General features: G+C 42.9%; 1 protein-coding gene across 2 annotated transcripts; it reads right to left on the bottom strand.

Annotated features, from left to right (window-relative positions):
• Positions 1–10,394: 10,394 nt before the first annotated feature.
• Positions 10,395–25,763, bottom strand: LOC108025521 (serine-rich adhesin for platelets). Of its 2 annotated transcripts, none has more exons than XM_017096043.3 (4): positions 25,103–25,763; positions 19,078–19,306; positions 12,503–14,252; positions 10,395–12,011 (listed from the first exon to the last, which is right to left on the bottom strand). In XM_017096043.3, the coding sequence occupies exons 2-4, from the start codon at positions 19,120–19,122 to the stop codon at positions 11,269–11,271; spliced, it is 2,538 nt and encodes an 845-aa protein (XP_016951532.1). In that variant the 5' UTR covers positions 19,123–19,306; positions 25,103–25,763; the 3' UTR covers positions 10,395–11,268. The 2 variants fall into 2 exon arrangements, with proteins under 2 accessions (XP_016951532.1, XP_016951531.1); XM_017096042.3 differs by having other exon boundaries at positions 25,118–25,763.
• Positions 25,764–25,884: the final 121 nt, after the last annotated feature.

Raw genomic sequence — 25,884 nt, 5'->3', positions numbered from 1 at the left:
CCAGTCATCCAGTTTGGGAGGAACTTAATTGTGGGAACTCATGAATATGCAGATGAGGAGGCTTTATCTATCGGATCTTCCCACGTTCGACTAATTTTTCAGAACTTAAGTTGGTAGATGAACTGAAATTTTACTTCTGCATTTTCAAATAGAAAAAGTTCAGAACTGGCATAGAAAAATATTCTGAAACGTTTGTCGAAATAGATTTTTACAATATGAACTGCATATGTATTGTATATTATTAGTCCCCTAATAACTACTACTTTTTTGTACTTAGATATACCTTTGCACGAGACTGTGCCCATAAAAAACTGGCCATTCATCCAGTTAGATTTGCGGAGTATACGACTTTAGGAAGTTCGAGTGCTGTAGTAATTTCCCCTTGCTTTCATTGAGATCTACTAACAGCTCCCTTGCTTAATGAACTCGGGACGCCGGCGAGTCGCTAATCCGGGGGATTAGCGCTAAATCCACCACAAGAATTGAAACAGCAGTCACCGGCAGGTCAGGATACGGCGGTATTCAGCCCATACCTCAGCCAGGTAACCACCCACGCACAACCCACCGGCCATTCAAGGTCGTCGGATGAATAAAAATTAATAAAAAATTCCCCGAAAATTTGCGACTTTTTAGCAAAGTTCTTTGAGGACGCGAAAGGGAAAGGGTTTTTAAGGGCTAGGCTAGGTAGCGATTATTCCTCTTAATGACGAGTTAGCACCTTTTTGTCTTCGAAGAATGCAGGTAGCTACCGTTTGGGCTGGCTTCGATTTTTATGCCACTTTCGCTGCGTTTTCGTGAACGAAAGGGTTGAGACGCCACACGGCTAATGGCACTTCGGAGTTCGAGCGAAGGGAAAGGGTTAAATAGCTGGGGAATTCGCTTCATTTGCATGCTGGAGGTGGAAAATTCCCGCTGTTCGGTTTTATGGCCCAAAAGTTGCCGCCGACGCTCCGAAATTCATTGAGCAGCCAAACTCTTTGAGGGATGGCGGACCCTAAACATTTTCCGTGGCCATTTCCACAGTTGTTCTACCGCTGGCCCTGCGCTTTGGTCATTATGAATCGCGCCAGACTTTTGATGGGAAAGACCCGAAATGTCATTAGGTGAGTGTTTTGTTCCAGTTTTATGGCATGTCGCTATCTGGTGCACCGAATGTGTCGGTCGAGTTTAGCACATGTCTGTGGAAATGCTTGGTTCATCTAGAATTGGTGGATGTTACACATTTCATCTCGCCTCCTTTAAGTCCCGATACTCCTTCGAAGATCCCTCTGAAGTCCTTAAAAGATCTGATGCCCATGGTTGTATTAAACTCATAGGTCCCTTATAAAATATTCAAACTGAAACCTATTTCGGCGGGCTTAACTCTTCCCTAAAATGTAACCAAACCCGTGGATGACAACCCACAATTATCCTTTTTGGTGCCAAGAAGACAAACAATCAAACGTCTTTTGGCGCTCAGAATATGCAAATGCACCCAGAAATCCAGTGCGGAAACGGAATCCTTTGACGACAACTTCCGCCGGAGCCACGGAGACAGCAAAGTTCATAAAAGCAAAGAGTATGTCAAACCCAAGCCGAAAAGTGCAAACAGACAGGGAAGCGAGGAGGATAACTCCGATATCCCTTTTCCCGGGAACGAGATCCACAGGAAGCGACTCGCAAATCACGTCAAACTGAAGTGCAAATGGAACCCCAAGGGCCCCGAAGAGCAGGAAGTGGGCTATTAGACCCTAAAGAGGACAAACGGCCTAGGAAAAGCGCAATAATTACACACACGGACGGCAAATTGAATCAGACGAACAGGGGACACAGATAGCAATCTGATCTTGAGAATCATGCGCACCATCCCAAACATGAAATTAAAGTGCTCGAATATCTCTCGGAATTGCGCAAGTCGGCAGAGGAGATGCAGGCAGAAAGTTGAGCAACTTTTGTCGGGTTTCGACAACCAGGCTCAGATCCTTGGGCCCGGCACTACTTGGACTGGAGGTTCCCAGACCTGCACGTGCAAAATCAAATCTACCAGATAGGTTTCAAATTCGTGGCTGCCACGGAAACGCGGCCAGGACAATGGGACACACCTCCAAGATTTGGACCACTCTTCTTCAGGCCGATATCCGATGCCAGATTCGAATTCAGACTCTGATTCTCCACCAACTTCTCCGATTTCAGGCTGTTGAATGCCCCGGCCCGGGATTATTTATGCAACAGGAGAGCGAGAGGAAACAAGTGATGAAGTCGCTGCTTCCATTTCCAATTCAGTTTTGATTGTTGTGTCCTGCACAAGGAGAAAAAGAATTAAGATACCTTGAATTATTTAAAACAATCTCCATTAAAAAAGACTTATCTCACCTAAATATTTAAAGCACAATGTGACTAAAATAAGTATGATAAAATGCATAGATTGAGTTATTTTACTTTAAATATTTATGGTTTTTCTCTGTGTATTAGTTGGACCTTGCATAAGTGCCAGTGCCTTAGTCTTGAGTTTGAGGACCTTTTGTGGTCCTCGCAACGAGAGGAGCCTCTTTGTTCCGCGCTCAACATTTGCCAGCCAACATAACTTAAGGACTTTTTGTTTGCCTTTTTTACAATTGAATCCCGGCTCGCTGCTGTTAAGTAGGATGTCCTGTTCGGCGCTGGCCTTTTGTTTTTCCCCAGATACAGAGGGCCCAGAACCAGGCCACGTCTCGTTTGCATCTTTAAGCCCCGAAGATTATGTCATACGCAGATTATTGGAGATATGAGCCTAGTATCTGCGTTACATTTCTCACGCCCGACAGAACGGTTGGCAAAGTTTCCGATTTCTTTCCCCGATATGCCGAGAAATTTTACACATTTCCTGCAAAAATCCACGGGCAAAATGTGTTTATGTTTTCACTTTCCCGACAGCAGATAGGCCATCTTCGAGGTCTTACCGAATTTGTCCCACTTTTCCGGCTAAAAGTGCTTACAGATCTCCGGAGATAGTTACATTACAAGCGGTAACTCTCTTTGATTAGATTAGACGGTCTTAAAGGGGCTGCGCTTTCACAATTATCTGAGTAAACAGGAAATGCTATGCGTAGGAAAATGTATTTATTTATATTTTTAGCAAGTCTTAGAAATATATTAAAAAATGTCTTGGTTTATTTAAAATAATATAATAATATAAGCCAGAATAAATATACCCCCATTTCTTTCTTCTTCTTATGACCGCCTTTTTAGGGGCTTTCTAATTTCAAGAAATAGGAATCTATCACCGCTCATAGCAATTGGTGAATCATTGAATTCTTCGTAGTCCTTTCGGCTCACATCCCCAATTACTTCAATTCCATTGTAGTTAAGCGAGTTCGTTGCTCTGCTGGGATCATTAACCTTCAACCTTTCAACTTACACTTGGCTCCTTTAGTCATCATCGAATAACAAACATCGTCGCCTTTTTCTGCTCCGTGGGAAGAGCGATGTAAGCTCCCACTCAAGGATCCACGGGTGATTGAAATTGAATACCCATTATTACGCACAATGCACCTGATGGCACCTGATGCCCTAAGATTTTCCAACGAGACCTAACAATCGATTCGCCAGCCATGCGGGAAATTTTAAATTCTATATTTTTCCCAAAAAAATATGGGTATTGAAAAGAACAGGGTTTGAATAAATAGCGAATCTTAGACAACTAGCTTCTACGAACTGAGCAGAAAAAGGGGTAGCCAAAGGAAAAAGGATTTCCATTTCTTTGGCCTTTTTAAGGACTCGAACAAGTGGGCGATCAATCTAGCATGCGCAATATGCTCTTTGTTTCAATCGTGAAATTATTATCTATCCAGGAGCAGGGAAATCCGTGGAAACCCTCATCAAATCGCTAACTGGTGGTAGCCCAAAAGGGGCAATTCTGGGCATGGCTTATCGATTGGATGGGATCTGTGGAAGGTGGAGTTGGAGCTGGAGGGACATCTTGTCCACAATGGACTGCCAGAGAAGCGGGTGAGTTGTCATCGAAGGGAGATTTCCATGGAAGATAGATGCTTAGAGATTCCTTCGCCATGAATTAATGAGAAGGTTTTATAAGAGTGAATGAAGGAGAAGGAGGGTATGTTGGAATCAAGTGCCTGTTTAATATGAACTTAATTTTATCTTTTTAGAAGCTGGGACAGCGAATTAATTATTTAAAAATATAATAAAGACAACTAAACATTTACTTTTTTCTATTCCTGAATTGTTAGAATCTAATTTGTTCAGTAGGTATTAAAATGATTTTAGTTAAGTTTCTCTAAAATAGAAAGAGGTAATAAAAGCATTAACCTTTAAATTCAAAGGTATCCCTTATTCGCAAAACTTAATGTGGAATTAATTTCGATGTAGGATAGTTTGCTTTGTGATTTGTCTACCAATTAATGCACGATCATGACTGGGCTACTGACTGACGGCATTTTGATTTCGCTTGCCACCGCGTATCGAATGTCAGCGACGTGGGAAGCACGCACAGGATTCCAGGATCAGCGCTCGAATAAAGGAACCCAGTCCGTCAAGATGAAAGATATGCGAGATCAACATGTAATCTTTGGCATAAATTCGTGAAACGCTTAAGAAAAACTGACAACAGCGGCGGGACAATGCGCGCATGTTGCATGCCCGATCGAATGTCCTTTGATATCAAACGTTAAAGGAGCACCGAGCGGTACTTGAATTTCATTATGCGAAAAGGTAGAGGACACTCCGTCCTTTGTGTGCCTCGTTGTCGAGACCTGTTGTCGTCTGAGTCCACATTTTTCGATTTTCAATCTGAGGCTGAGTCAGTGCACTCAGAAAAATATACCCAAACTAATACACAGCTAGAAATGATAGCAGCACGTAGTTTTATCAAATGGTTTATAAATACTTAAATTTAAAGCATCGGCAAAATAATATTATTATTTGTTTTTAGTTTAGAAATTTAGTTTTTACTAAGAATATTTAACGAATATATTTGAAACATTGTCATGAACTGTAATAGTTCTAGGTGGCCTATTTTAATATTACAAAATATAATTAAATTGGATGGAAAACTGAAATTAAATAGTACATAGGATTAAATGCTTTTTAAAAGGAATTAATATAATAATACGGTCTTATTATTATGTATCATATGTTATCATATTTTCTAAAATACAAATTGATTAATCATGTTGTTATTAGCTTCTTAAGAACACTCTCTGTGCATTTATGAAACGCTTTTATTATACATTTGTTATATTTATTGTTTTAACAGATTCATCATGTCAAATGCCAGCCATTTAATCGCCAACATGAAGTGCGAGTCTGAGCCCGTCTTTTGCCGAGTGTGGCAAAGGATCAGCGCAACCCTTGCAGTTCGGGGGAATTTCGAGGTCGATGCTGCCGGTGCGGCTGCCTCGGTTCCTTTTTTACCCAGAACGCACACTTCAACCCTCTGGAACCCGCACCCGTGCCCGTCGTGCCGAGTCCTGCCCCGAATGTCCTGCCTGTCAACTCCTTTTGTCATCGCCATCATTTGCGGCCGCTTGACACTTGCAGATTAGTAAAGTGTTGAGTGCGGAGGAACACTTTTCCTGCTAATTGCCGACGGACAATTAGTTGTGCTCCAAATCGATGCAGTCTCTGCAGGATTCGCAGGACATGGGCAATGCAATGATTTGCATTCTTCATTGTCTGAACATCTGACCCGTGTTCGAGGCAGTCATTCTCGATCTTTTTCGAGTTTTTGAATTAACTTCTCAGCTTGATTCATGACTTTTGGTAATTTTAATCCTTCTTTCCGGTGCTGCACTTTTTGGTGGGCGTTTTGCTTACCCCGTTTCTGTTTAAGGACTTTTCCTTTATTCAAAATATCGTCAAGTGGTTGGGAATTCAGATAAAGGGGAGGAAATTACCACTCCTTTCTCATTATCTATATTCTCCCTATGATATACATCTACTTATTTTTAATTATCCGAGTACGGACTACAAGTTATTAAACATTCCTTATGATTGCTTTGCGATTACTATAAACTACTAATGCACATTCAAAATCTGCGGTGACATAGAAATCTCTTCGTTCGGAAAATTGTATTGATGTACGTAAGAATTCCACCCGATCTGCACCCAAAGGGATTTATATTTCAACCCCGACAACACAATCTGTTTTCCGTTGTTATGGTTTTACTGTGTGCAGAAACGTTCGTGCAAAAAGCATACTTTTAGGCATATTTCATCACACTGTTGACACAAGTTCCGAAACAAGCAACCAGATCGTGTAGAAAAGTGGGTAAAATAAATGTAGATAAAAAAGACTTCAAAAAGCGTAAGAACTCAATACACTACTTTTTAATGAACGAATTGAGAATCCAGCCACAAACTCATGGAGGTGTCTTGCAACACATTATGTAACATAAATATTTTAATGAAGATTAATCGAGATTTCCGCCACAAATCCACAGAGGTATCCCACTTCTAAATCGGGATTCGATTACCCAAGTTATGAAATTTGGATGAGCGGTTTTGGGGTCTCCATATAACCCTCAAGGAAATACGAAAAAATTTAACATGAAAAGGGGCTAAAATTTGGGGTCTCTATATGAGACTCAATGGAAATACAAAAAAAATGTACATGAAAATGGGCTAAAATTTTGACCAACCTGTAACAGAAATATTTGAATGCAGATGTATAGAGAATTCCGCCACAAATCGATAGAGGTATCCCACTTCTAAATCGGGATCCGATTACCTAAGTTATGAAATTTGGAAGAGCGGTTTTGGGGTCTCTATATGAGACTCAAGGAAATACAAAAAAAATGTACATGAAAATGGGCTAAAATTTTGACCAACCTGTAACAGAAATATTTGAATGCAGATGTATAGAGATTTCCGCCACAAATCGATAGAGGTATCCCACTTCTAAATCGGGATCCGATTACCTAAGTTATGAAATTTGGAAGAGCGGTTTTGGGGTCTCTATATGAGACTCAAGGAAATACAAAAAAAATTGAACATGAAAATGGGCTAAAATTTTGACCAACCTGTAACAGAAATATTTGAATGCAGATGTATAGAGATTTCCGCCACAAATCCACAGAGGTATCCCACTTCTAAATCGGGATCCGATTACCCATGTAATTTAATTTGGAAGTGCGGTTTTGAGCTTCCGTATTGGTATAACAATATAACAGTGTAAAAGTGTTCTTAATAAAGAGGAAACTTTACTGCTTATAAAGTGATCTTTATGGTTCCCTACGTACTAATTTCTTTTCATATTTTAATATCGCTGCAATTTAATGGCAGAACAGTGCCCCTTTTAACTTATTCCTTCCGCTCGTTGCAACATTGTTTCATGTTTTATCACCACATCGTCCTTTCTAAAAATAATCTCCTCATCGTGCATAAATTAGGCTTCCCGACCCGCAGTGTCTGGGGCTGTGTACACGCTAATTATAATGACAAATCGGTCAATTATAATGCCATGTCATAAATTTCCGAACTGCGATCGATCAGCCAGCCCCGTTCGACTGGGCTCGAATATTGAATAAAATGGATCGTAAATTGGGAAAACATGCCTGTTCACCATGCTCACCTGCATGGGGGCGACTTCATTAAGGGGCCACATATAGCTAGCATGGCATCGAAATAATTAACAGGACTCTCTGGGACTCTCTAGACGAAAAGTGCAGATTCTTGTAAGCCAGATCAATGGGCGAGCAATTTGCCAGCACAGCTCAAGGCAAAAGTAAGAGGAAGCTGCGTGGCGTTGGGGATGTGGATGCGGATGCAGTTGGAAATCGGGGCTTTAATGAAGCCAGTGGACAGCCTCCTCGAAAGCTGTCAGAATGCCCATTTCGGCGCCACGCCCCCAGCATTAAAAAGCCACTTACCAGGACATGGGGGCGGGGGCGTGGCAGCGCTCAACCTGTCATAACGATCGGCGATCGTGTAGTTTTCAAATTTATTGTCGACACGCAATTCTACGCCCCCGAAGGCGCGAACTGTGGACTGGGAAAAAATCCAGAAGCCCTTTAAATATTAATAATGTTTTAAGTTTGAAGAAGGCACTAAGTTTGTAAAAACCATAAAAAATGTGCTTAAAAATTTAAAAAAAGGACTAATGAAAGTAAAAATATAAATTCAATGACTAGGTATCTTATATCCTGTTAAGTCCATCCAAAAAGAATCCCTTTTTTCTGTGCACCGGTGGAATGGCAACGTGTTTGCCAGGCACTCATCGTGCTTTATTTCAGTTGAGTTCTTTCACTCCGGCAAAGGCGGGGAGAACTGTTTCGCCTGGTAATTGCCGCACTTAAGCGCAACGGTATAACCAGTTCCCAGCCATCTGAGGCTCGAAAGCCAGCTCCTCCTCTCGGGAGATGTCCATCAGGCAGCTGACCGCAGAAAGGGCACGGCCGGGTCCCCACCTATAGGTCCAGAACCCATCCCATCCCATGCCATCCACATCCCCAGCAGTGTTGTCTCTGCCTCCCTGGCATTTCGCATTAAATCTGCAACTGGCCGAGGCACATTCTCTTTTCCATACCCTTGAAAGGGGGTATTGTAATTGTTTATTGGTTTCAAGTGCTGTAAGGAACTTTTGTTCATAATGTATAACAAAATCGTTCGATTTGGCCTTCGTTTGGGATACAATATTATACGAACATGCTCACAAATTCAGTGTGTTGTTAGGCATTTTATGGCTGTATAATAAAAGAAATATTAAAACTGAACTTTTATTTTTAGAAAAAGGGGGACACATCCCGAAAGTAAATTAGTCTTTACTTAACTTATAAGCCATTGTATAGATATTTATAAATAAATTCTACACATTTCAACTCACTTTCAAGCTTGTAAGGATTTCATAATGTTTATAGTAATTATTTTTATATATATTTCCTAGCAACACATTTTACAATCGCGTCTGATCAAGCGACTTTCAAGGGTATCCCTCGCCTCGGTGCCGGATGCTCACGTTCCTCCGTGATTTTATGGTCATGTGCTGTATTTCTTCACGCAGATCGCGCCGCCGATGCAGCCGGGTCAGAATCGCAGTCGGGGGACCGAACTTGGCCTGTGATTGCCGGTTTGCGATAAGACGGCATACCAAAGCCCGAGCTGCGATTGTCTTACATATCTAAAAATAGCCGGCCTGAAACCGAATCTGAATCCGAGCTGGCACCCAAACTGCAACCTGGCACTGGCGCATGCAATCATTAGTGGAAATTTTACCGGCCACTCTCCAGAGCCCAGATGGATATAAATATACCCAGTGTCCAGTCCCCGAGGGGCCATAAAACCAGCCAAATGACGACACGCAGACGCCGAAGAAGATGCTTTTTCTCGGGGGGAGGGGGCGCATTCCAGGTGGAAAGAGGCGACCGCGAGCAAGGTCGTTCAGCGACCTTCGCAGCCAGTTGGTTTCCCGTTGAGTGCCGCTCGGCTCGGCTTCTTGGGGCAGATCAGTAAACAACCGCTGGACATTTATGGAACTGCTGCTCGTAATTGGCCAAATGTGGCCCTATAAAGGCCTAAACGGCCGCCTTGACTTTGTCACCGGCTTTCGGTCCCTTGTCCCCGATCCCAAGGAATCGTAAGGGAATCCAGTTCTTCGCGGCCTTTCAGCTTCCGCGTTTCACTCGGAAGAGTGATAGCCCGGCAGGTTTGGCTGCCAGGGCATTATCATTATTCCAGCGAGGAAGAGCTCTTGTCACTGCTTATCTCTTGATCCGTGTACTGGAAAAAATCAGAGGTGTTCTTGGGGTTTGATTTTCCAAAAGCAAAGTTTTCATAAATAATTATATCTAAACTTTATGTGAAAACAGAAAACTCAACGAGCTGATATGATGGAGCTTTAAATATTCTATCTAGCCGTACGACAACATGAATTAATAAAATTTATAGAATTAAATGGATCACTTCTTCGAGAGCCGTTTTATTGCTTAAGAATGTATTTATTTATTTTTTGGCAGAATACTTTAGGTTCTTGTTATAGTAAAAATTCTACAAACGCACCACAAAAAATGTATGTAACCCTCTGTAAATTATTGGTTTTTAAGGATTAGAGGTTTTTAAATACTTTCATATAATTAAAATCTCGTTTTCCATTATCTTTTTATTCACTTAATATAAACTCTCGTAAACTTTTTCTGAGTGCAGTTGTACCACCGATCAACCCTCTGAACCGCGATTCCTTCGCGTCAGCTGTCCTGCTGCTGCTTTGTCACTTGTTCATATCAATTAATTTTTAATGATATTGTCCAGAAAAACGACTCTCCTCCAGTGCGCCGCGGGCTGCATGTTTTTAATCAATTTTAAGTGGCTATTTACTTTGCGGATCGGAGGAGCGGTCGCCCCCAGGACAACCTGTTTCGCCACGGAGCCCAATCACATCCGTTCCCCGCCCGCTGCGAGATTAATGATGAATGCACAACTCCGGCTTACTTTCGATGCAATTTAGTTTATTTCACTACACAAGTCACTTAAGTCTCTAATTAGGATAGTTTTTCGCTCGTTCTTAATGCTGGTAGGTGCTCCGATTTTATGGCAAGTTGCAAGTTGCTAGTTCTGCGGATTTCGAGTCGCTGGTCGGCTGAATAAATTAGGCTCGGATTTCGGTTACGGGCTACGATTACAATTACAATACCAACAACTACAATAAATTAATTAAAACATTAACTAAACATTAAACAAAATTCGTTTACTGACTAAACACACAAACTGATGTCGTGGGAACTCAACTAGTGGCTACGTACTAGGGTACTTCTAATTAGGATTACCTATTTAGATCTAGGATTAGGTTATCTAGGCTAAGTACAATACGACTTGGATCACATGTGAATGCCTTTGCAGCTGTCTCTTCAGTGGGGAAGTGCGGGGATTTCGGGCACTCGGGAAAATCATCGCTCTGAACTTGAGAAAATCGCCGTGTTTTTCGATAACTTTGAAGAGCTCTCTTATATATAAAAGTTATAATTACAAAAATGTTTTACTAATAAACTATAGTTTTTCTAGTGATTTTCTTTATGAATTTTAAATTATTCTCAGAATTTATTTTAAATTGCCACTTTTCATCATCTTTATTCAAGTCTTTGTGTTGAAATCTCAAGATCTTTTTGCTTCGAAGATATAAGACTTAAGAAGGTTAGGTATTTAATACAATATTATATCTTAACAATTATTTTGAGTTTAGATTCCTATCTAAACGTTCGCAATGTTCTAAAAAATCTCTGTTTTCGAATGATTTTCCCCTGTTCTGGCGATTTTCCCCACTTCATTTCCATTTTTTCCGCCTGGAGGCTGACCATTTGGCCCCTACTTGAGCTTGAGAAACGTGAGCAACGCCTTCTGTATCAGACTGCGGTTGATGGTGGAGTCGGCGGTGTAACGCACTCCCCACAGGTTCCCATCGTTGTGGTCCACCACTCCGTACTCGCCGACGATGAAGCCGTCGTCGGTCTTCTCCTCCACCCGGTACTTTCGGTAGTTGCGTCCCTCGACCACGTAGGCGACTTTGTCTTCGTCATCGGGGGTGGTGTCGGGGCCGGGGCCTCCCGGGCCCTCCGCACCCGAGTCCCCGTCCCCAGAGTCTCCATCACCGTCGTCGCCATCCGAGTAATCGTTGGCATTTGCATTGTAAACCACCGAGCCACGTCCTCTGTTGATGCCACGATTTGAGCTGGTGGCGGTGGAGCTTGGGCTGGCTTGGACTGGACCGGGTGGCGTGGTGACCTGCCCCTGCCCCGCCGCACCACCGGCACCACCCTGCACTCCGTGGGCCCGTCCGTTTGTCATAACACTAACGGACTCCTCAATTTCGTAATTCTGCTCTGAGGTCGGAGTATAGAGCTCGGCGCGCTCGGTGGTGAAGTGCTGTTTCCCAGCTGAGGAGGCCGCGGCAGCGCCTGCGGACGAGGAGGACGAGGAGGAGGACGAGCTGGAGCTGTACGAGTAGCCACCGCCTGACCCCGAAGACGACGGCGCCGATGGGTCCACCACTGATGCCGATCCGGCTGCTCCATGTTGGTGTGCAAATTTGGAAACACATTTGACTAGATCTGCGGGGGAGATGCAACGAGAGATGATGTTTGATAAGTTCAAGATTAGTTGGCCGGGGTTCAAGTGGTTAGACCCGTGCGTTGTCGCTGTCTGTCATAACTACACTGGGCAGTAGGTGGGGAAACCAATCTCAAGAGGGTTGCAAAATAAAATAAAATATGAAATCCAAAAAACATTGAATACATCCTTACCCCTGCATATCATAGTGTTTCCTAAAAATGTAAAACACTACTTTGAAAAAGGGAAATACCAGACCATTAAACTGCAAAATTGATCTGTAATAGAACCCCAATTTATCCCGACTTTGTTTGCTCTGAGGTATAAATTGCTTTTCCTCGAGTGAAACGGGTCATAATAAATGATATGCGATTAAACTTGATGGGCCCAGCCAAATTGATCTGTTTAATTTATGCATTGCAACACTCGCCCTGCCGCACAGTGTAATTTGTTTAACCAGACTCAGATCCAAGACCCCGAGACTCGGACTCACCTCTATTGGGCAATCCTTTGGCATTTTGATTAGAATGTTGATGCGGCGGTGATGAATGCTGACGCTGTTGCTCCCAGCACGGACTTGCAACTTGGTGTTGCTGTTGCTGCTGCAGATGTTGCTGCTGCTGCTGGTGCTGGTGCTGCTGCTGGTGGTAGTGGCTCGGACTTGAGTGCTTCGATAAAATTGGCTCCAATGGATGCAACTGCGACTGCGGCTGCGGAGCATTCAATAAATCATAAGGCAATTTATCCAAATTGAAGAGCACTCTGCGAGTTGGATGCGCCGGCTGCTGCTGGTGGCTGTAGCTGTGGTAGTGGTGCTGCCAAGTGGTTGGCCTGATGCTGGTGGAGGTTCCACCAGCGAGGGGCCTCACTGTGGTGACCCTGCCGGCCAGTGTTGCTGCCGTGCTGCCCGGTGTTGCTGCCGTGCTGCTTGGTGTTGCTGCCGTCGTGCTGCTCGTGCTCTGGGCCTCGCCGAAGGTGATGCGCGACACAATCGCAGGTCGTGGTCTGGATCTCAGTGGTACGAAAGAGGTGGTTGTAGGGGGTTTCTCAGTGGTGCTGGTCGAGGAGGAGGTTGCTGTGGTGCTGCCCAGTGCTCTTGCTGCCGTGGTGGTCAGCGTCTGTGGCCAGTAGGTCTTGGCCGGTTCGCCATACACCTTCGAGGGTTGCGAGTAGACCTTAGCGGGCTCCGAGTAGAACTTGGAGGGCTGTCCGTAGACCTTCGAGGGCTCTGAGTACACCTTCTCCGGCTGACCGTACATTTTGGCGGGCTCCGAGTAGACCTTGGCGGGCTCTGAGTAAAATTTACTGGGCACACTGTACATTTTCGAGGGAACCGAGTAGAACTTGGCTGGCTCCGAGGATCCATGTCCATGTTTCAGGCTCTCACTGACATTTCTCTGGGCCTCGGCCAGAATGCCGCTTCTCGACTGCTGCCAGGTCTGCAAATCGTCTACGTTTTGGGAGATGGAGCTGTAGGATATCGACCTGGACTGGGGTCCCCGGCTGCCCTGCTTGGTGTCATGATAAATCACCGTTTGAAAGGGCAAGCCGGCCGCAGAACCAGTTCCCACCAACTCATCTTCGGCCAGCTCACTTTGGTTTTTCAGAAAGGAGTGTGTAGAGGCGGCTGCCAGCAAAGGAGCAGCCAGTACACTCTGTATATTGGAGGCACTGTTCAGGGAATCCACCTCGCTGTCCATGGAATCCCCCGCCAACCGGGGTTCCGTTTCCTCTATGGAAAGCTCGCTCTTATGCGAGCGGTTCACAAAATCCCTGCCACTTCCTGTGGCACCAGGAGGAGAACTGCTCCTCGAGGGTCCTCTTTTGCTGGAGGAACTCACACTCACGGCCACCACTTTGACCTCGTCACTGGACTTTCCCTTGCCCTTTGCGGGGGCATCCTCGAGGAACACTATTTTGCTGCCCGAGGTCACCAGCTTGACCTGCTTGGAGTCGGATGGCTCCTCGTCCTGGGAGTTTCCCGAGGTCAGGGAGTTCCCGTAGCGATTCCTGCCGACATCCAGGCTCCTTCCGGTAGCCATTCTCTGGCGGGGATTGGGGGAGGAGGACGGGGACTCCGCCCGACCCTCGAAGTCCTGCTCGCCGCTGTGCAGACTCCGTTGCTGGTCATCATGGTCGAGGAACAGCTTGAGGAACTCGTTGCCCGCGATGAGCTCACTCTGCCTGCTGCCCGGCAAGGGGGCGGGGATCGGGGCGGGGCGTGTCCGGCAGCCGGACAACATCTGAAATGTCAGAGATAAGGGTGTGTTAGTTGTGCGCGACATTTCCCTGAATTAAGGTTATATTGAAAGGCAGTCGGGAAGTGGGAAAATATGGCATATTACTCGATATCTCGGTTACCATTTTTCAGTACTTAAAATAGTAAAATAAGAGAAATACACAAAAACAAAACTAACTATTAACAAGATGTTAATTTTATATATCTCATAAAGTGCAGCAAAGGTACACGTATGTTCCAACTGCAATCGGGGTGATCGCATTTGGAGCTTATCTCAGCGATCTATTTATAAATTTGCGTAATTAAAATATCATTTGTATCGATCCACATGGGCTGCGATATGTCTTCATGTCGCGTTGAAATATGCAAAAGTCATGCCATGGACGACCGCGATCTGGACCTCGACTCGATGGCATTTGAATAAAGCGGAAAAATGCGGCGGTGGGTCTGTTAAGACATCAGAGGCATTCCAGCGGTGCTCCGTTTGAAGTGGGGCAAGTTTCTGTGGACTCCCTGGGCAAGTGGCGAATGCGGCATAATTAACCGCGTTGCAAGTGCTCCAGTGGGTGGCGTAAGGTAGCGAAAACACCGATCGAACAAACAGTTCGAGCCGGCGATTATGGATTGCCCAATGGTCTAGGTCTATATGGAACCAGCTCCACTCGAGTGGAAAACGTGGAAACACCACTTAAACGCTGCCGGTCAAGCTGTCACTCGGCGTCATTTAGGTATTTATGTTCCTACCGATTGGCAGGCATTTCACTGACTCATCTCGCGAGCTATCAACCTGTTCTGTGTTGAGGAAGTAATTTTCCCAGCCTGACTAAAGGACAAGTTTATATGGGTGTCGGATTGCATTATGGCTGATGTCCTTTTCGATGAGTAATGCTTTATTCAAGGTAAATACAATGTAGTCATCCATTCATTGATGATGATGTCGATATGAAAAGGAGTTGAGTCAGGTGAAAGTCACATATTTGGTAATTTACCAAAATAATTTACCAAAATAGAAATTTTAAATATCTAAAATACATATAAAATAGAATATATAGAATTTAAATATCTTCAAAATTGAGATTTCAATTGATAAGTATTCCACTCAACCTCCGCTGAAAGCCAACTCTTATTGCCTTCCAGTCCATCAACAATTTAAATCAATGCACCATTAAGTTGTTTTATTAGCTGGGTAATCTACATCCATATCTTGGCAGTAACACTGTAACATAACGCTCCAGTGCGAATTCATGGCCAGAGATCGGCCATAAATTGTTATCAGCGCCACACACCCACCGCAAAACAAAAGACTTAGGGCACGAACTCGCCCTGCCAAAGGCCCCGCCAATAAAGCATATTTATGGATATTTATCGATCGCCATAAGCATTAGCATTGCTCATTGCAGCGAGGCAGATCATTTACTAGCCAACACTTTCGAAAGGCGCAAATTGAAAACAATGAAAAATGGCGAAAATTGAATAAAATTCGCGTTTTAATGGAAACCGATCGCCGCTGCGAACATAATAGCATAATTATTCAAGCTGTTGGTGCAAATAGATCGTATTTTTTTATTTTCTGATGTGTGTTTATATCCCCTGAGCAAGAACAATAACAACATCCGGCAGTGCAGTGGGCGCCTGTCGCCGAGCATTTTCTAGAGCAGATCTGGGCGCACAACACCTTCGCACATGTGCTAAAGTTACAAAGTTACCAGGCAGCCAGCCGACTGACCGACCGACCAACCAGTTACTATATAGCCACATAACTATATCACTAGATCGGTTAGTCATCCGGCGGGTCGCCTTGCCTTTTATGTCTAAAATTGCAGAAGTAACCGGCCGCGGGCGTTGAATGGAAAATGCTTGGTAAGTGGAAAAGCGACAGTTAGCATTGACACCAAATTAACCAAGTGACAATTACAAAAGGGCCCAACTATTCGGTTTCGCCCTAAGACAAAGCCAGAAAACGTTCTAAAAATATCAAAACCGAATTGAACAATGCGAATTCCTTTCCATTGTGGGGTTATTTAAAACGCCTGGTCAGTGACGTGCTCCAGTTTAATGAATGAATTGGGTAATGGGCTTGGGCTTTGGGCGTTGGGCTTTGGGCTTTCGGCTCGAGTTCCTTCAACCAGCCACTCCGAATGATAAGCAACTATTAATCTTGATTGATTTATCAGGTAGCTAATCCTGTTTCGACATTCTTTTGCACTTTGCCCGGCGTACGCGACAATTTATCATTCGATTGTCCCGCTTTTTGGCGACAATTTTCACGGCTGTCAACTTAGCGGAAGTGTCAAAAAAAGTCAACTTTCAGAATATCACGTATCCGCCTTGAGTGCGCGTGAATGGCCAGCAAACAATTAAGCAATAATCACGCCTTAATGAGCACTCTCCTCATGCGATCATTTGGCCCACTCGATTGGCTTTCAAGTGCCGCTGATGCTGCCATTCGATACTGTTCATACCCGATAATCCACTACTGGATGCTTAATTAGCCACCATCATCGTGATTTCGGTTTTTACACGCTTGACACTAGACAAACGCCAGGGACTGACAGATTGGATTCATGCCTGCGTTATGCAAATTTCAGAAGTATTGTGATTGATTTGGGGCCACTACTGCTATGCTACCATGTGTACTACTTGCGAACAGGACTGGGAGAGGGGCCAGTGACTCAGGCCGCGAACTAAGATATCGAATGCGGAAAAAGCCATGTAACCCGCCATTTCTGGCATTTCTGCATATTTTTCGAGTGCTGTCCGCGGGCGCTTTGTGCTAGAAGTGGGCGGTTGCCAAGGAGCAGCCACCGTTGCACACAGTCGGTGGCCAAGTGAATGTGTCAGCGGGTCCATTTTCCCCATAAGCCCGGCCTAAACTGCCGGCCAAAGTCTAATCTCGGGCTGCAGACATCGGACATTCGCTGGCCTAGCCACCACCCGCTGTCGTCAGCTGGGGAACACATTGTGAGCACAGTATTACAGGCAGCGGAGGTTGGTGCACTGATAAAAAGCGGGGTACCCAGTGTAATTCGAAAAAAATATTTCATTTTGAACCTAAGAGTGTTGGGCAAACATTCATTATTATTATTCTCAAAAAAATTACTAAAGCACGGATTTATTTCACTATTATTCTGAAATGTGTTAATCTTTTCCTAATTTTCCTAAGTGCACCTATCGCTCTATCGATCTTCCAGCCAAGTGCAGCCCACATTAGGGCCATGCTCAATGCCACAGAATGGGGCAGAGTCAAAATCAGACTCCAACTCGCCTGCGAGTCGATCCAAATTGCAGCTATCAACCTGGGCTGTGGCACAAAAACACACATTTATTAATTACACGGCAGAGACACATGAACCGAAAGCGGATTTGTGTGGGAAATTAACCCATGCTGCCCCAGAACGTTTAGCAGTAACTCAACACCATGAACGAGACTGTTTATTTGATGAATGCTCGCGTAATCCGAGTCGCGGATGGGCCTCGGTGGGTTAATAATGGTCCATAATCGCAAAGAAATCCGAGTTTAGAATGTAGTTGCACCACTGGCGGTGCTGCCGCCGCACCACTCCCTGCCCCGCTGAGCATAATTTGCAAATTGCCGTCGTCATCGCCATTGAATGGCCGAAAGACAGAGTCTGAGTTTCAGCCACAAACAGAGCAAAAGTCGGAGCCACAAAACAGAGGCAGTTCAAGAGTTGGATGCACATGAAACACTCGCAGAAATGGGCGAAAAAATGTAGAAAGACACTTCTAGATGTGCTAAAATATACCTAACACATAAAAATTACTTTCTCATAATAGTCTTTAGCTTAATCCAGGCTCTGCTTACACAGTTCTAATTATAAATCTTAGATTATAAGTCGTTGTTTATTCGTATTTCGTTCGGTAAACATGTTTTAAAGTATTAAACAAAATGTTTGCTGCTTTCCACATAGACCACTTATTCCCTGCCAATTTTCCGCATTTAATTGCCATATTTTTCCGAGTATAGCAGGCAACACACTGCATTTAGATCGCGTGCAATTATTTAGTTTACTGGGCTTCAGCTCGCCTGGCTTTACTCCACATTACTCACAATCAACTCGGGCCGTCTAATGAGCAGTCAATAAAGTGCCGGCCAGACACAAAGCGAGTGTGTGGTAAAAATTAATTCCAAATGCATTTGCCAGCCAACAAGCCAGCCAGCCAGCAGAATTATGGATGATTTGGGCCAATAAAACCGAAGTCGGCAAACAAATGGAGTGCGATCGCACCATTAAACCATTTTTCAAAATGCATTGGCCAAGTTAATGGAGCCACCGCCTGTGAATGCGAGTGCATTTGGCAATTGCATTTTTGTGCCTGGGAATGGCTGGCCACAAAGATGAGGTCTCAATTGGACTGTAAAGTTTTCGTTTTCGGGGTTATTGGGTGCCATTTGAATCAATTTTGCCCGATTGTTAAGTCGAAATCCGTGTGGAAGGAAAACGAAACTTTCCAAGTTGAAGATCGAATAAATTGATTGACGGCTCACGGCGGTGATGAAATGGAAATGAGTTCGTCAGCTGCTCCTGAAAAGCTTTGGTTTTTAATGGTTCCGTTTATGTAGGAATTCATTTGGATACTGGAAAAGTGTACTTTCTAAACAAGCACCTAAGCAATTCAAGAATTACAAAGCAAATCGCTTTGGGAAGTGCCTGAAATAGAGTGTTAACTAGTTTAATTTGGTAGCTCAAACGACCGAAACTAAGCCTTGAACTTAAGCGTGGCTCCGACCAAAGACTCAACAAGTTCCCCGGAATTCTTTGAGCACCTGGCCATAAATAAGTGAGTAACCAACTTAAAGCGACACTCACCAGCAGCAAGAAACAGAGTTTGAGGAGCCAGCAAAAGTGTGCCATTCCGCTTTCGGTTTAATCCACCTGTCCACCTTTAAATCAAGCGCTTTAGTGCTTCTTTTGTTCTCAGTGCTCAAGTGGGGATCGCTTTCCTGGAGGCCTCTCAGTGATTCACTGGGCCACTTTTGACCACCAGCTGCTCTGCGATCATTCTGGCCACTGTGTCTCTCTGGGATTTGGTTAATGGCTGCAATTAGGGTAGACAAAAAAGGTAATTAGCAGGCGAAGTGGTAGATAGGTTTCCTAGATTGACTGCTATTAGAGATGTTTGGAAAAAAGGTATAACAACTCGCGGTACGAAAACAAATTCATTGCGTTCAATCGATAAGCCATGGGAAAAATCCACGCCAAATGTCAAGGTGCATTTCACACCAGAATTCGCCGAGTATCGGAGGCACTTGCAGCTAATTTTAAGAGTCTCGTCGAATTCCGCAGTTAACTGAGGTGCACTTAAACAAATGATTTTACATTTTTTTAGTTTAAGTTAGCTTTGTTTAAGACAATGATATAAAATCAATATATTTTCAAATTAAATTACAAAGGTGTCGAAAAGTATGCAATAAAAATAAAATGTCATCTCTCCTAAGAATCAATAGGGGTTTTATTTTGCAATATTTTGATGCATACTTTTAGATGCATTCAAAAGTGATTTCGAAAATCCCAATCCCAATTTTATATTTAAATAACCATGTTTAACAACTAAAATACTAATAAGAATTGTTATAACATGCTGTTTGGTATCATTTGCATGCCCTTACCTTTCTGGTTCAGGTTATTAGCCCAAGTTCAAAGACTTTTAAGGGCCTGTGGTTTTTTTGGGTGTAGAAGAATCATTGAACTTGTATTGGCAGCAGGTTGGCAGCAGCTTCAGCAACTAGCAACAGCAACCAACAACTATCCAGCAACTTCAAGAAGCGGCCAACAAGTTGCAGAGTCTGGCCACAAACAAAACAGAGCCGAGAGCCAAGAGCCAAGCCCAAAACCCAAAACCAAAACCCCAGACAGATGCTCAGTCGTCTGTTGCAATTTCAACATATTTATAATTAATGGCAAGGTATTTTGATAGCTTTTTGTTGCCAGCAATTGGCATGCCATTGAAGTGGGTACCAAGATTTTGTGGAGTTGCTGCAATCGATGGCCAAAATCCGCAGTGATGAGTTTGATTTGGCCAGCCATAATTTAATTAACCGTTCTCAGGCATTTCCGCCACTCGGAGACCATGTAATTAAACTCCAGCCAAAGTCAAATCCATAAAAAATCATATTTCTTTTTGCGAGAAGACGCAAAAGCTAGGCAAAAAGAAAGAGACGCAACCGAAAACCAGTTCTAATTCTTATCAAGCCTTCTTCACAGGCCATATAATTACTCATGGCCCTCTCCAGCTATTTTTTTCCAGGTTTTTAATACCAGACAGCGTTTAATTACTATGGAATTCTGCGGGGAAAACAAATATGTTTATGGCAAGCGGGCATCTCATTAAAAACGAAAGTTTCAAAGTTTCGTTCTTAGCCAAGTGAGGGGTCATTAATTAGCCAAAGTCATATGGAAATGCCAGAACATCCCATTTAAGCCGGCATCCATTATATTGCTCTGTTCTTTTTGCTCTATGCTAAGCTCTGCCTGACGTCATCTCAATTTCTTTTATTCTCTTCTTTTAGCTGTCTTGCTGGCAGATGTTCATCATTAGGTTGGTCTGTAAGTTCCTTGGCCTTTCGAGTCTTTTGTGTAAGGCCCATCCGTAGGAAAGTAAAAGTTCTGACGTTGCCGTTTTGTTCACACATTCATTATCCGCAGTTTAGCGTCCGTAAATTACAACTAGTCTATTACTACAGAGCTGCACCCATAATTGTCATAGAAATTAGAATCGGAATATGTTCTAGTTCTAGCTTTGCTGGGAGCAGGTATCTCGGACGACCACTTGGGTTAAGGCCAAAAACAACTGGATTCAAACGTGGAAAATCATTGAATTCGAAATACTCTTTTGGTTTACTATTTGAAAAATATCTTTGAACAACCTAATTTAATTGGGTTCTTGGAAACAATAATATTCAGAGAGAAACAAGTTTCGGGGTTTTTGAACTTGTTGCTGGGAGATCTTTAAAATATAGAAATTAATGATGGGTTCAGTTTCATGGGCTGCCTATAGAAGATGGAATGGTACAATCTAAAGGCATCGTATCATTAACAACTTTGTAAGCAGTTAAGTAATTATTAAGATATTTTAGTTAGAATGTCCTATTGAGTATATTATTAAAAATAATACCTGAAGATATATTTATAGCACTGTATGTGATATAAGAATGGGGGAGATTTATTTGCTCAAAATAATATATTCTCGGCAATTATAGATCTCCCTTCTTTGGAAGTGCAGCCACCGCAACTTGGTCTTGAAATCTTAATGGAATAATCGCACTCGTGAATGCCCATTGGCGTTACTAAATTTGTGCCGTACTCACACTCTCGGGCGGCTAGTATATAAATTAGAATGCTAATCGATAGTTATGGATACGCCCTGACAGCGGCGAACTGGGGGAACTGGAAGATCGGCGAGGTGCGAACGGTGGACAATGGGCAACTGACAGATTCCGGTTAATAAACTTGATTTAAAACCAGAAGTGAACACTGCGGGCAAAAGGTAATGGCAAATAAATTGCCACTAAGTACACACACAATGCATGGCCGTACAAATGACACAAAAAATAAGGCACAATGAGGCAAAATAAAATGTGTAACAAATGGACAAACGTGGCCCGCACCCGCAATTCACTCAGATTCAGATTCCGATTCCGATTCGAAATCAGATTCATATTTAGATTCAGACGGGGACGAGACAAGTGTTGGACCCTGTGACAAATTGTCAAACATTCGCATTCTCATACCACGTCTGCCACTCGGAAAATGTCGCACGGCGACTGCAATTCATATTCATTAACAATCGAAGTGGAGTTGATTCGAGTTCAGCTTAGGTCGGTTGAGTTGGGTTGAGGGACGGACAGGCTCAAAGCCAAAGAGGCAAAGGAAGGGAGGGGCCACACGGCGTATGCGTTATTCTATCAACAGCGAAATAATGCCATCTATTTATCTATCTATCTACCTATCTATCTATTTGTCTATCTATTTATCTATCTATTTATCTATCTATCTATCTATTATCTATCTCTACATATGTATCTACCTACCTATCTATCTATATATCTATCTTTCTTAAGAATCCTACTCGAAGTCATCTGTTTTTTCTACTATAAAATCCTTAATTTTTAATGATCTCGCATTTGAGCCTTTTATTTTAATAAAGATTCCAGGAAATTCCGTGTTTAATAGCTAGGTACAAGTGCTTTTTATAGTAATAATGATTTATGGCAAATAAAAAATAATTTCTTGACAATCCCTTTTTTGAGTCAGGTCTAACTCCACTTATACAAAGATCTGACTAAGAAGATAGGCTTTATGTGACTTGCAATATTCTTGAGAACAGGATGAGATAAATAGTTAGTATTATGAAAATAAATAAATAAATACAGGAAGTAGATCAGCTAAATTTATAATACAATTTATAAGAAAAAACAAGGTTCCGTTTGCTTAAGATAAACTACCCTCTTCAAGGGTATATAAAGCAATCGCAAAGTCAATGCAAAAGCCAAAACTCTGCCAAAGTCACAAAAAACACATTCGAGCTGGCTCTAATTGGAGCGTTTTCAGTTTGTGTTTGTATTTCCATGGAATTTCTAGGAGTTTATTGCACTCCGCACTCTTTTGTCCATTTGTCACCGCATTGCTGCGGCCAAAACAGAAAACTCCTGCTAAAACAGTGCAATCCCAACCAGTTTGTTTATCTTTCGCAGGTCGCGCGACTTTGAGGCGTTTTGTCAGCGTTTTGGCCGCTGGTTTCGTTTTGCTTTTATTACTTTGTTGTTGCCCCAGCATATAATTTGTTAATTTAACTTTTTGCAGCCTTTAATTGTTTTGGCCAAAGCTCAGCGACTGCTACTGCAGGCGGTTTTGCGCTGCAATTACGCTCTTAATAATGATTTTGTTTAAAAAATGTTGAACGGTTTGGCAACGCTTCCACTCTTGCAATCGGGCCCAGAATGTGGGGGCCACTGGATTATAGACATTATCGATATGGCTCTTTGATTGATTAAGGGTCGCGCTGAGGCTACGAAAATATAGCGTCATGACAGGAGTATTTACTCGATGGTGATTGCAATTACTTCTCGAGGGATTGAGTCATTAAATTTGATTTTTGGATCCGGCTTTAAAGCTCTAAAATCTATAATAAAGAGTTATTTTTTTAGTTGTGCTCAAGAAATAAAAGGTGCAATAAAAGCCCCAATTACACGTGGAACCTAATGTAAGATAGAAATAGATTGTTGTAGTTTAAAAATAAAGGTATTTACTAGTTATTCTATAATATTCATTACAAATGATAAGCTCCATTAAATTAAATATTTAAGTGATTGATTTATTACACTAAGTGCCCATAACAATAAACAAGATTAAGCTCCGTCGCTCATGCGGCGCTTTAACCGAGTTATTAATCCAAACAAGTCGTTTATCGAATGTGCTCCAATTTGAATCAATTTGGAAATTACGAACGCGTTCTGCACCCCATTGTGGTTCTATTAATTGAATTCAAATTATGAACTCGGACCTATTGTTTGGACCTATTACAGCCCATTGAAGTAGGATTGTAAGTTATGCTGCTAAATCGCCGCCATAAATTTTCCTCCAAGCAATCCATATCCATTGCACACAATTACTGCCCTTGGACGGATACCGAAGCTTTTCCTTGGCATTCGGCTGGCAGCGGACTTTCAATCCGACAAATCTGAAATTAATTCACTCCACGGCGATTCCATTCCGAACTTTGTATCTGAATGCCAGCTGGGACAGTGGGTCACTAAATCAACGCTCAATTACAGGCGGACCGTTAATTATTACGGTGGGTTCGCAGTAAGCAGGGCGTCTAAAAATAATGAGATACACTCATTAAAGTCTCGTTTGTCGATCGCGCGAAGGAGAGATATGAATCTGCCAGCGAAATAAATTAATGCCTTAATCCACACGCCTGTCCATCAAAAATCGGGAGTACAATCCGCACAAAGAAACAAATACTTTTTCGTTCGGTCATTTATGTGTTTCAAAACCCAAACACTAGTGCACTTGCATGCCAATCGACTGACTCACACCGACACGGACTTTCATCCGTGACCTTGAGGCGACTGGCCGACATAACTCCCAGCCGACCCCGCCCTCCGCAGCCCGCCTTTCCGCCAGATTTCCACAATTTGAAGACAAAAATCCACTTTATGGCCAAAAACGAAAACAAAAACAACAGCAAAGCCCGTCCGTTGAGCAAGGCAGCCAACCGAAAGAGCCGAAAAAATATACCAAAAGTGCAGAAAAACTGTAACAAAAATTAAAACACAGCAGCAAAGAGTTTGAGTAACAAGCCGAGTGCCAAACAAACGAAAAGCAGCCAAAAAAATTTGCAAATGGGGGAGGAAAATCCTGAAAACATAAAAAACGCGTTTGCGCATAAAAACGCTTTGGTTTTGGCCAATTTAGCCATTCGGCTATAAAGCGATCTCAATATACCTTTTGTGATCTTGTTGCTGCACTGGCAGAATTTTTTAGTGATAATAAAAAAGATACATAAAGACAGAACACAGATGAAAAGCGAAGCTTACATTGCAAACTTATACAAAATAATAGAGTATGGAGAACCGTGTAATCTTAAGGTGTGAATATTTTTTATGCAAGGGGAAGAGTTTAATTAAAATAAGTTTTATCACCTCGATTTTATTTGTAATCATTAGAATAGTATCATCATTATACTGATCTCTTGCTCTTAAAAAAATGTATTTATTTCCCTACGACTTTTATACAAATCTTGGCAGTATCAGTCCCAAAACGATCCTGACTTTTTTCCCCGTGTGGCATATTATTAACCGTTACTTTTTACCAAACCCGCCGAGCTTACTAATAATGCACCCACCACATTTATAGTTGTTACTGGCTCTTAATCCCTCGTTGTCGTTGTTGCTGGGTTTGATTGTTAAGCTTTCTATATTTACGGGTGGTGGTTTTGTTGTTTTCGGTCTCAGGTTTGTTGTTCAACTGTTCAATGCAATTGTTGCTAAGCCGTTTTCTAAATTGGAGCAATATTGGCGCGAGCTTTGAACGGATTTCGCAGACTGCGATTTGTTTATGGCTCTTTCAAAAGTTTTTTTCGCGAATTATATATGTTGTTTTATTTTGGCTTAATTACTTTAATGGATTAAGGCTCACACACGCACTCACACAGGGGCACACACTCTGAAAAACCTTTATTTAACTGACTTGGTCGAAAGAGGTCTTTGCTGCAAATCCTTGGTTTTTAGAACGGTCCTTAAATAGGTTTTCAGCTGTGTGGCTCGTGTTTTCTTCGACGACTTCCCCTTGAAAGGCTCTTTCGGGGCTCACAAACGGAGGGTAGAAGGGTGGGGCCACTGCAGAAGGAACTGCCTAACTGGAAGAGATACTTTCACGACCAGAAACACGTAGTGTTTTGTATTTGGGAAAACCTCGGAAAGTCTCTCGAGCGCCGCGCTTGCGTCCGTTGGGCTACAGCGTCCACAATTAACTGAATTCCCACAGCGATCAGAAACTGATAAGTCAGTCGCCCAAGAAGCCAGGCCGAAAGCTCCGAGAGCGGTCGAGCTCGACTTGTACGAGTCGAGCCCCAAGTCTCGGCCACATTCACAACACAGAACGCAGCCAAGT

Source organism: Drosophila biarmipes, chromosome 3R (genome assembly GCF_025231255.1).
Source record: "Drosophila biarmipes strain raj3 chromosome 3R, RU_DBia_V1.1, whole genome shotgun sequence".
NCBI classification, from domain to species: Eukaryota; Metazoa; Arthropoda; class Insecta; order Diptera; family Drosophilidae; genus Drosophila; species Drosophila biarmipes.
The sequence above is the reverse complement of the archived record's forward strand: the minus strand, read 5'-3'. Positions and strand labels throughout refer to the sequence as shown.

Coding starts and splice junctions, on each gene's coding strand:
- LOC108025521 (XM_017096043.3), bottom strand. CDS start 19,122: ATGGCACACTTTTGCTGGCTCCTCAAACTCTGTTTCTTGCTGCTG. Junction 14,253..19,077: donor AACTCTGTTTCTTGCTGCTG/GTGAGTGTCGCT, acceptor CTGACATTTCAG/ATGTTGTCCGGCTGCCGGAC. Junction 12,012..12,502: donor CAAAGGATTGCCCAATAGAG/GTGAGTCCGAGT, acceptor TCTCCCCCGCAG/ATCTAGTCAAATGTGTTTCC.